At 35.5% G+C, this 11,383-nt stretch overlaps 2 protein-coding genes across 2 annotated transcripts; both read right to left on the bottom strand.

The window, feature by feature from the left end:
• Positions 1–2,950: 2,950 nt before the first annotated feature.
• LOC141830479 (uncharacterized) lies at positions 2,951–4,792 on the bottom strand. The gene is made up of 3 exons (XM_074717906.1): positions 4,607–4,792; positions 3,763–4,501; positions 2,951–3,000 (listed from the first exon to the last, which is right to left on the bottom strand). The coding sequence occupies exons 1-3, from the start codon at positions 4,790–4,792 to the stop codon at positions 2,951–2,953; spliced, it is 975 nt and encodes a 324-aa protein (XP_074574007.1).
• A 3,634-nt stretch (positions 4,793–8,426) lies between these two features.
• Positions 8,427–9,072, bottom strand: LOC141830926 (uncharacterized protein At4g08330, chloroplastic-like). Its single transcript, XM_074718374.1, has 2 exons — positions 8,877–9,072; positions 8,427–8,774 (listed from the first exon to the last, which is right to left on the bottom strand). The coding sequence occupies exons 1-2, from the start codon at positions 8,969–8,971 to the stop codon at positions 8,432–8,434; spliced, it is 438 nt and encodes a 145-aa protein (XP_074574475.1). The 5' UTR covers positions 8,972–9,072; the 3' UTR covers positions 8,427–8,431.
• Positions 9,073–11,383: the final 2,311 nt, after the last annotated feature.

The following is an 11,383-nucleotide window of genomic DNA, read 5'->3' as shown; positions in this document are numbered from 1 at the left end:
AAGAGGAGAATTGTTGGAGTGCAAGAGTGCAAATATAGTCTCATATCTAAAACACATGGAAAAGATCATGGATTTAAAAGGATAGAAGATATCTCCATTGGTATGAGGCTTTTTGGGTTGAGCCCAAGAATAAAACCATGAGGGTTTAAACCTAAAGTGAATAATATCATGCTATTGTAGAGATATTTTGATTTCATCGGTTCTAACAGCAACAACACGACTAAGTGCAACTAAGACAGAGATATTTTGATTCCATCGGTTCTAATAGCAACAACACGACTAAGTGCAACTAAGACAAATTTGGTCATGCTATTGAAGGTCATTGGTGGCATCAAGCAAATATTTTGAGAAAGAAGTGTGGTCTTTGTAAATATTAAAATATAGTACACTCTTTAATAATTTCAAAACTGTACATGTGCTTTTTGTTAAAATGCTGAGAAGACTAAAAATCCATTTCCTTCTCAAAACCTCTCTGGCTAAAAATCCAACTCATTGAATGGAATTAAATGCATTGACATCTCCCCTTCCCTAATACAATCCAATTCATCCAATTTGAGGCTCCAAATCAAACACCTCCAAATGGGAAAGCATTTATTTCAAAATCACTTCTTTTCTTCTGTTCATATATATATATATATATATATATATAAAATCTTACAGCATGCACTATTTAAGCCCTCTCCATCTCCACTTCCATGCCTCAACCTTTATCTAGTGCAACTAGAAACCCCAAGTAATAGAGCATGGCATTTAGCTCCAGAAATATCATGTTTTTGTTGGTTGCTCTCCTCTTTGTGTCTTTAGTTCATGCAGGTAGGTCAGGGCTAATTGATCATCATCCAAAGGAAGACAACTTTAAGGTATGTTTTTTTCCCCTCAATTTTTAAGGAGGAAAAAAAAATACTTTTTTCTTGATATGATTTTGTTTTGATATGTTTTTTATATTGGTTTCAGGGTTTGGAAAAGGAGGTGATGGAAGAGAAAGTAGAAGGATGTGGTAATGGAGAAGAAGAGGATGAATGCTTGATGAGAAGGACTTTGGTGGCGCACACCGACTACATTTATACACAAGAGAAGCATGGTTGAATTAAATCAAGGGATAAATATAATAATATATCGATAAATTTATATCATATTTTCCCCTCTAGTTTTAAAATGCCCTTTAGAATTTTAAAAGTTTGAAGGACTTCATGTTACTTTTGAAATTCTAAAGGGAATTTTTATTTTAGAAAATAATAAAAAATGGGGGAGCTAATTGTAAAATTTTTAAATATTTGTAATCGTGTTTAAATATATGGTAATGTTTGTTCTAAGTTTAGCGATTTTTGTTTGGAGTTCAATGAAAAGAAATCATAAATAATTTCTACTATGCGACTCCACCGTAAAATATATATATATAGAAATTATATTTTGAAAAATAATTATAAATTAAATGCGGTTTGACAATCTTCGATTGACAAATGGTCAACCTTCATTAATTTTGTGTTATGTTTTTGTTTAATTTATTGATCTTTGAGATTAACGTGTATCTAATTGATTAAGATTGCATTATGTGAGGATTATTTTTTCACTTTCTCCCTTCGTTTGTTTTCACACCCGCAAGGCCGCAATTGCTTATCTCGAAATGACACTTATATTTATATTAGTAAGAATATTTTATTTGATTAAATGTAACGTGTAACGTGTTTTAGGAAGAAAGTATTTATAATAAATTTATTTGATTAATACATAATATCAATTTATTAGTCATGTTGTTTCTCAATTTTATTTGCTTTGACATTTTAATAGTAAATCAATTAATTTGTATGATGGGACATGCATAAAATGCAATAGGCTGTGAAATAAGATAAACTCAAATCTTTAGGTCAAAAGGGCGAAAACCCCCTTCACACTGCATTAAATTAACCATTTTGTGTAAATTTATTATCATTATTAATTCACAGTTCCATAATTTAATTGAAGTACGCACCTTCGTTATTTCAACCATATGCCACCATTTATATATATAGTTTTATATTTTTTTTTTAAATTAAATTTACTATATGCGTTCATTTGGTTAACAATTTTCAAACACCTCTGAGTCCATGACTTATAAATACACATATCATTTACGTTGAGTAATTCATAATACGAAAGTGACCAGCATATCCATAAAAAATTTTCTATCGACCATGAAGATAAATTAAAAAACTCTTACGATACCCATCTAAACCATCAATTTCCTCTGACCCATTATTCACTAGAAAGAAATCACTCCTACAATATACCACAACTAAATCTCAAACTTGAAATCTTTATGATTCATCGGAGGACCTTAACCATTGCACCATTAGCCCAAAATTGATGCGTGCTTATTGTTCGTTCTATTGTTGTAGTTTGCATGGTTCATAATTATAACCTTCTCCTGCATATGTTTTATTGGCGACTGGATCGGTCGTGCTTTATTATCGATTAATCGTATGAAGTGATCTGCTTGGGGTTCAAGAGCAATAATCCCAATCAGGTGCTATTATGTGTCGACATGCTATTTGAGTATTTTTGTGATGAAGGATTTAATTTATTGTATACGATAAGGGCCAAGGCTGTCTGTTCTGACAAAAGCCATAAAACTAGATAATCAGGTAAAAGAGAAGATCACTCACTTCACAATAATAAAAACTAATAGAAACAAAAGGCTGTGGACAACACGCGCACATGCGCGCGCACACAGCAGGTACAATAGTTTTGGAACATTTTGTTCCAAGTGCAAGTTTTATGATTGTTATAAAAAAGTTAATACAATATGTTGTTGTCCCTGCATGTCTGTGACTATGAGTTACAGCTTCCTAAAAAAATATATGGAATCTATTACACTGACTCAGAATGCCGAAAGTGTGGACCCCAATTAATCTTCCTATAAAAGAACCTTTTGTTGGAGACCATGTAATTGGACCAGTTGCAATAAATTATATCATGGAACAGAATGCTGGATTTTAAGTAGAAAATAACAAGTGGATCTAACTGCAAATAAAAGCACACTGTAACTTAGCAAGCACATAACCAATCTAAGTTTTGATACCATTGTCCCCTATCACAAAATAAGAACTCCTAGATGTTGTATTGTAAATAGTATACTACCAGTAATTTAGGTTGATTATTTGGCCTAGATTGTCAAGATAATCATGCCTGTAGATCAATTTTTGAATGCACTAATTTATGCTAAATAGAATAAATGAATGAAACATACAGGAGAGTCATGTATATGTTGCACAGGAATAAGGATTGAGTGATTTAGGTCTAGCTGAATGATATGTAAATAAACTCAGCTAAAGTTCGAAGGGACAATAATACTATGACAATTTTATATATAATTACTAACACCAAGCCACATGAATGAACAAGGGATCAACTAAAAATAGAAGGGTACTTACCAAAAACGATGACATCCTAAGAACTAGAGTCAAACTATGAGATACATGAACAATATAACTTACATTCCTCGTCAGTTGTCATGAAATCTCATAGGGCAGCAAAATACCAAATGACTTGTTGTCCATAAAAATATGCCATACCAATATTTTCAATGATCCAATCAAAGTATTTATATATGATCAAAGTCTAGGTCATTAACGAGCAACCAATCAAATTAGGAATAACTAGACATATCTGAGAAATCTAAAGCAAGAACCGATGAGAAGATATTTATGCCAAAAATAATCTGAGAAATCAACAACCTATTCAAGATAGCAAATGAAGAACCAACAATAAGAAACATCAACTCACCTGGTGATGAGCTGCATGTAGTTGAACATGGAGTTGATGGCGACACGCATGCACCAACAGAAGGTTCTGTATATCCTTCCACCTTTTGCTTCTCATACTTGGCAAGCCCTTGCCCCCATCCAAGTCGTGGTTTCTTAAAAGCACTTTTAGTTGAAGCAAAAGAAGAAGCTGCTGGAGCCTGGACAAGAGTTTCCTTCTCCACAGGCGACCCCAGCTTAGTTCCTGCATCCTCCATCTCAGATCTACCCTTCTTAGCTGAGGATGAACGGATCCATTTCTTCCAGGGTATCGAACCCAATGAATGCTCCCGATGATCAAATATTTGGCCTGAGCCCAAGCCATCATCAACACCATCAATTTTATCGTTGTTGTTCAGTGAGGTCTGAGATGTTGAAGAGACCAGAGCAGTGACAGACCTGTGAGCGGTCACATTGATTTCCTGATCGATGTCAGTTGCATTAGTTTCCCGGTGTTGCCCTCTGGAAAAGTCAGTCACATTGGTTTCCTGATGGTGTTGCTGTATGGGGAGGTCACTGACATCCAGGCCAGGGGATTGACGAAGAGATCCTCGGTTCTCCCTACTGTATACGCTCATGCGGCAGCTACTGAAGCATCTAGTAGAAGGCAACCTTAAATCATCATCTTCCATCCATGCGAACCCACGTCCAGCAGAGTCCTCCGGATACACCTGGTGGTGATCCCCGCCCTGCCGATAATGAACTTCATATAGAGAAAACCTCTACAAATTAGAACGGAGACGGAAGAACACAAAAGAAAACAGCAAGAAAGGCCCCAAGATTTTATATAGATAGCACGGATCTGGAAAGACGATAGAATGAGCTACTTTACCTGAAAGCGGTCGGCGGGCGGAAGCACGGGAAAAGTCACAGGAACCGTGGTAGGACTCCCTCCACCTCAAGGAAGATGAGGAGCCGCCGCCACTTCCACCAAAGACCTCCCCACGCTCGTGCCTCCGGTGATCCTTGAATGCGTACTCCTTCCGCTCCCATGGCGATGGTTCGGGAGGCATCAACTTACCCAGCTCCAAAGAGCATCGAGCTCAAAACCCCACGCCTATCTAATTAAAGCAAACCCTAGGAACCCTCCTCGGACCAAAGGCCCTCTGGCCGTCCCCGGATACACGCCGATCCCTGACGGCTCTGCTGGCGAGCAGATCCAATAAATCGCAACCAAACGCGCACTAAGAGCGCTTCTTTTCTAGGGTTTCTCCTCCTGTCGCCGAAGAACCACAAAAAAGTAAGCACAAGATATCTTTTTCCGCTCCTATTCCTTCCGCAACCCGAAACAACCCAAAGAACGAGCCTTCGGCAAACGCCGACGCAAGGAAATGCGGAAGCTACTCACTGTTTCCGGTCTCCGATGGTCGTCGCCGGCGGCCCGGTAGAAAAGCCGTACGCCGCGCCCACGCTGTGGAGAGAAGAACAAAAGAAGAAGAAGAAGAGATGCGAAAACTGAACCCATAAAAAGGGAGCCCAAAAGCCTGGACTCCGCCGGCCATTTAACTCGATTTCATTCCCCTTCACGTCCGCAAAAATATTAAAATTGCTTATATCTAAATTATTTTTAATATTAATTAAAATTACTTTAATATTTCTTAAAACTATTTAACTATGATAAAAAAATTATATTAATTAATATTAGGGTAGTTTTGAGTTTTAAAAATACTAGAATATTTTCAATTAATATTGAAGTTTTTTGTGTTAATCCACGTATCTAAATCTTCCATTAATATTGGAATTGAAGCATTCAATATTGTTTTATGATAAAAAAAATTAGAGCAAATTACTATAAGTTCTTTTAACCAACTTATAAAATTAATTTTACAACGGCAGGACATCCGAGTTGTGACCCAGAGACTCGCGGTTCGATCCCCAGCTATGACGTATTTGTAAGAATTTTCTTCCAAATGAAGAACGTAATCAAAGGATGTTGGGCATGTGGATTGGCCGTCGTATGCGCTTCCTGATTTACCCTGATGGTCGGTGGGAAACTTCCGTGGGACTGGGTCGGCCATTAACCGCCCATGAGACTGACTGGGATTTGAAACATTTTTTTTAACCAACTTATAAAATTTTTTTTTAAAATTTGTGATAATTTATGGAAAGATATATTGTAAGTGTTTTTTTATATCTCTAGAATAATTCATTAAAAAAATTCATCTATGTGCAATTTGAAGCCTTCCAAATAAAAGATTAACATATTAGCTAAATAATAATCAATAATAATAAAATATAATAGAAAAATCAATAAAAAGAACATTCTAATAGAGTTGTGTTAGAAGTTTAAACTATGATTAAGTTGGTTATTACAGGACAATACCTTTCTCTGTAGTGGTAAACTGTAATTTCTCGATATATTTCTTCACAGATGATTATGAGACCAGTAGCTTCAGAAAATTTATCTCTTTCCATTATGATAGCAATCTACTACATTGTTTTTGTTGTGAATCACAAGTGCAAGCATGAACTGGATGGCCAAAATTTGATGCTTTCTCTCCACTTGTGTCTAGCTAGAAACTGTTACTCTGAAGCTCATTCGAAAGAAGGTGAAGTTTAGGGATTCATATTCCCTGTTGCTTTGTATCACTGGTCCTCCGAACATATGCATCGGGTCTAACCGCACTTGCAGCATATGAATCTCAAGGGCTAACGACTAGATCTAGCACCATTTTGCGACCAACCGAGATCACTCAGGTGTTAAGACTCCCTTGCTGCTGAAACCCTGGACCTCTTTTGCAGCTCAAGATCAGACTAGTGCTGGATGTAAGAACTTCCAACTGGGAGTAGTTCTTCAGCATACTTCTTGATCATTGCAGCTCTGGTGATTCCAGTTTTGTTCGAATGCAACGAGGTCGGAGTTAGCTCGTTAAGTATCGCTGCTGCTGCTTTCTGTGATTCAACCATTTCTCCACTTTGAAGCTCAAAGACTTGTGGCTTTTGTCCGGCAAGCATCACCATGAAAGCTTCTTTGTTCATCCTCTGACCATGGATTTATCATTGCCATTTTCTTTTAGAAGCTGGGAGGGTCTTCTATCAATCCATTTTGGGCAACAAACCGGGTGCACTTCCAGTTCTTGTCATTTACTAGCATTGCTGGCTTCTTCAAATTGTTTCAGCAAAGCTTCATCTGTGAGTCAGACATCATGTTGTAAACCAGTGTACCTGCACTGAGTAGCGAAACTCTTAGACTAAAACAATCCCCAAATGCAATGTTGCTAAGAAAGATATCAGTAACAAAGATTACCGCAGAGTCGATGAGGTAAATGGCATTTCATGTCAAAACTACTTAGGTATGAGAAGACACTATTTGCGTATCGAAATATTAGCAACACTCTTAAATATGAATTTTTTGTTACTCGTATGTTGTGACACCTCGCAACACTTCGCTAAGTAGAGATTACATCATCTCACAGCACCACTAAATACAACAAACACATTTTAAGATTAGTGTAGAAGACACCCTTCCTCAAATCACATATGGAAAGGATTTTTCACCTAAGGTTTTTTTTTTTCATCCTTGGGGAACTTAAACATTAAGCAATTGACCATCTATTTTCTTTTTCCTTGATGTGCTCCTTCCTATCACTAGTGTTAATTGTTGAACAATGAGATTTACTGCAAAACAATCTTCACCTTAGACTCAATCATCGATCCAAATTGATTAGGACACTTTCATAGAAAAGTCTGTGAAAAGCTCCAACATATTAGTTTCCTTCTAACCAAAGAAGAAATGTAGTATTTCTTAAAATCCGTCGACTTCAAGCATGATAAATGCACAGGGAGGTACTAATTTTGCAGTTGTAACTATCTTCGCCTTACGATAAATTTTGAGAACTCTAAGTATAACAGTTACCTTCCTCAATGTTCTAAGGATGCAAATTTCATCAGTCCCTTCATAGGTGATCTTCTAGAGAAGGATTGAATCACACAAACATTAATCCCAAGGCTCCACTTGAATAGAACACAAAGCTTTCATTATAATGTATTTGGAAATTACACTATATAGATTAAGTAAACCATAATGCCCGATTACCTGTTTATCGATATTTCTAATACTTATGTATTCATATATTGTAGTTTTAAGTTTCAAAAATCGTATATAGACTCACAGTATATGACTATAAGGTTCATAAAATTTAAAAGACATCCTCCAGACTAAGTTGACACTCACACTGGCAATTTTTGATGCCGAAGTGGACACTCCAACACTTAAATCCATCTGAATCTGAGCTAAATGCTAAGTAAGCTTGAGCACGAATGCTAGTGATCTCGAAAGGTTAAGAGGGGTTGAGGGTTTGTCAAACTATAAATGTTTGGTAGTATGGTGTCAATATGTCAATCACCTTCAGAAAAGACCAACAGAACAAAACAAATTAAAAATTTTGATCACACAGAATAACTTCATCCAAAATCATCTTTAGTTTCATGCAGAGAATTGATACCATCTACATACACTAATCACAACAAAACCATGTACAAGTCTCACGTTCAGAGACAGATCTATAAACAAATCAAAGAAGAACATGCTTAGGCTTAGCAACTGCATTTGGTGATCTAGCAATTTCAACCTTAAACATGCAATTGCAAGTGAAGCATATGCCGAAGATGTCAAACATGCCGAAGAACATCGGGTAGAGAGAATACCAGGTTTATTTGGAAGACGACGGCTGCAGCGCCCTAATCATGGTATCATACTTCTTTCCATTCCCGGAAGCAGTGTCCGGAGAGGGGATGCCGTCTTCGTATCCAACGCCGACGAAGTTTCGACAGTTTCGGCAGAACAATTTGGTCCTCCGTCTCAACAACCCCCAAACATGTCTCGATTTGAAGTAGGGACGACAGCGGAGCTCCTCCACCTGAGAGAAGCGGCTCTCGTCCACCGATATGAAAGAGACGATCCCCTTCTTGATGGTCTTCCTATATTTGGAGCCAATATTGGCCATGTTCCGGTCGGCGGAGCTCAGGTTCAGAGCGTAACCGCAAGAACCACAGCTGCATCCAAAAACAACACAAAGACGACGGATTTATTAATCGAGGATCAAGATTTCGACCGAGAAGTAACGAAATGTAACGATTATGGCGTCGATTTCTAACCAGTAAGTGACGGATCGAGGGGCGACGAGGAGGTCGGACTCGCCCACCGTCGGGGTTTGGGGTTGTTGGAAATCGCCGCCGCCGCGGAGAGCCATTAGGAGTGTTTGACGATTATCCAAGACGAGGTGGCAGAGGAGGGAGGCGATGGGCGAAGCGGCGGAGACGGTGGCGGAGGAGGGAGGCGTTGGGCGAAGCGGCGGAGACGGTGGCGGAGGAGGTGGGAAGATGCGCGGGCCAACCCAGTCGCTTTTATCTTCCCCAGGAGGCCGATGAACGGTGGTCGGACTGTACACGTGTGCTCCAAGATTCGTGTGACGTAGCTTGACCCGTGGAGGAAGTGTGTTGGCTGACGTAGTCAGCTGTTTACTTAGGAGGAAGAATAGAATAAAAGAATGAAGGAGAAAAGATTATTAAGTAAACATATTAAAATGACATTATTTATTATTATTATACATAAAAAATTTAAAATAATTCTTCACTTAAATTTTATTAAATTATTTTTTTACAGCAAAAGAAATTTTTTATAATAAATTGTAGAGGTTGTTCCTTTCATCCCTGCAAGTAAACAGAGACCTAAACTAGGCCTTCAACGGCGTCTTTCCTTTCTCCTCCCTTTTCTGTCGCCTTCGCTCGATAGCGAACCGGCACAAATCGCTCGCCAAAATTCAGGGGGACCCACGGCTTGATCCGAACCGGGTCGAGCCGGAGACATCGAAGAAGGACGCAGCAACGCGCGCCTTGGGCGGTGCGCGTTCACTTCGCGTTCGACCGAGTAATTGCTCACGTGAGAATCGCCGCTCGAACCGGCTTAAACCCGGTCCGCGACACCCGACGCGGACAGTCGTCGTTGTCAACGATGATGATGTAATACCACCGCTCACAGTGTTTAATAATTCATCTCCAATTTTTTAAAAAAAAATCAAGGTGGACTGAATTGACACGCATCCATAGATTTTTTTTAAATACACATAAAGTGTTTGATTGATGATTATAATTGATAATTACTTATATAATTTTATATGATTCAAATTATAATCGATTCTTTACATCATCAAATCAAATGAGTTATAATTCGAGAATATGATTACTTTGATAGTTTAAGATTTTTTATAATTTTGAAAGTTAATAAAAATTTTTTCTTGATTACCTTCTAATTTTAAAACTGAGTTAATTTATTATTAAATTTAAATAAAATAAAATTAACTAATTTAATAAATTTTAATTTACATACTTATCAATTTAAAAAAGATAATTTATTTTAAATTTTAAAAAATAAAATTATTGAATTATAAATAATTATTTTAATGAATTATTTTATTGAAATAATTGTTTTAATAATTTATTATATTAAAATATATATTTATTTTAAATTCTAAAAATAACATTAAAATTTATATTTATTAATTTAATAAATTATTTTATTAAAATAATTATTTTAACAAATTATTTTATTAAAATATATCTAAATTTATTTTAAATTTAAAAAATTAAAATTAACGAATTATATTTATTAATTTAATGAATTGTTTTATTCAAAATATATAAATTTTTTAAATTTAAGCAAATTATATTTTTTATATATTATTAATTTATTATCATAATTAATATTATTAATATTAATATTATTAATTTAATTTATTTGAATAAGGGTAATATAGAAAATATAAAATTGATTATGTTTTATTTTCCAAATAAATAAGTTGAACCAAACAATATTAGATTGTATTTTTAACTTTATAATCTTAATTATGTTATTATCTTATAATCATATAATCGAGATTATATATAATAATTTGAATTAAACGAACCATAACATATGTTTATATTGAATGGTCTTAAAAGCTGATTTTAATTGAATCAATATCATATATTTTTATTATCATTTGATACGGTAGAATGGTCTTAACATTCGTTATTGTTGATCATCTTTATTCCCCGTTGCTTCTTTCCCTGAATAAGATATCATAAAATCAATCATATGCCCTTCTTTCTTGAACCTCAATCTCCAATGTCGAGCATCATTCACTCACAAACCCGATGCCCTTGTGCTATTCTTTGAAGTCGAGCACCATTTGGTTCCGAATATGATTTCAAGCTCAAATGCCAAACACCTTAGGTTTCCCGAGCCCGAATAATTTCGATACTTTCCTTACAACATTCATCCTATTTTTTTTTTAGTTCTAAAAATTGATACAAGTAATTTAATCAAACTTGTTAAAAGAATTTTTTATCAAATAATACAATTGTATTTAATCAAATGGATAAAATAATAATTAAAAATAGAATTGTAAAAAAATATTTTTACGACCTACGAATAATTTTTATCAAATTAATGGGAAATAATTAATAAATTAATTACTTTCTATGTTTCTCTTCCTAAAAAAACAGAAACTAATATATTTATATTTTCTTACTTAGACAATTAATTTAATAAATTATTTTATTCAAAAAAATAATTTAAATAGCACGGTGGATGTTACTCGACCTCATCAATTAAATTGTGGGAA

Source organism: Curcuma longa, chromosome 6 (assembly GCF_044706935.1).
Source record: "Curcuma longa cultivar G26 ecotype Majalengka, Jawa Barat chromosome 6, ITB_CL_G26_1.1, whole genome shotgun sequence".
Lineage (NCBI taxonomy): Eukaryota > Viridiplantae > Streptophyta > Magnoliopsida > Zingiberales > Zingiberaceae > Curcuma > Curcuma longa.
The sequence above is the reverse complement of the archived record's forward strand: the minus strand, read 5'-3'. Positions and strand labels throughout refer to the sequence as shown.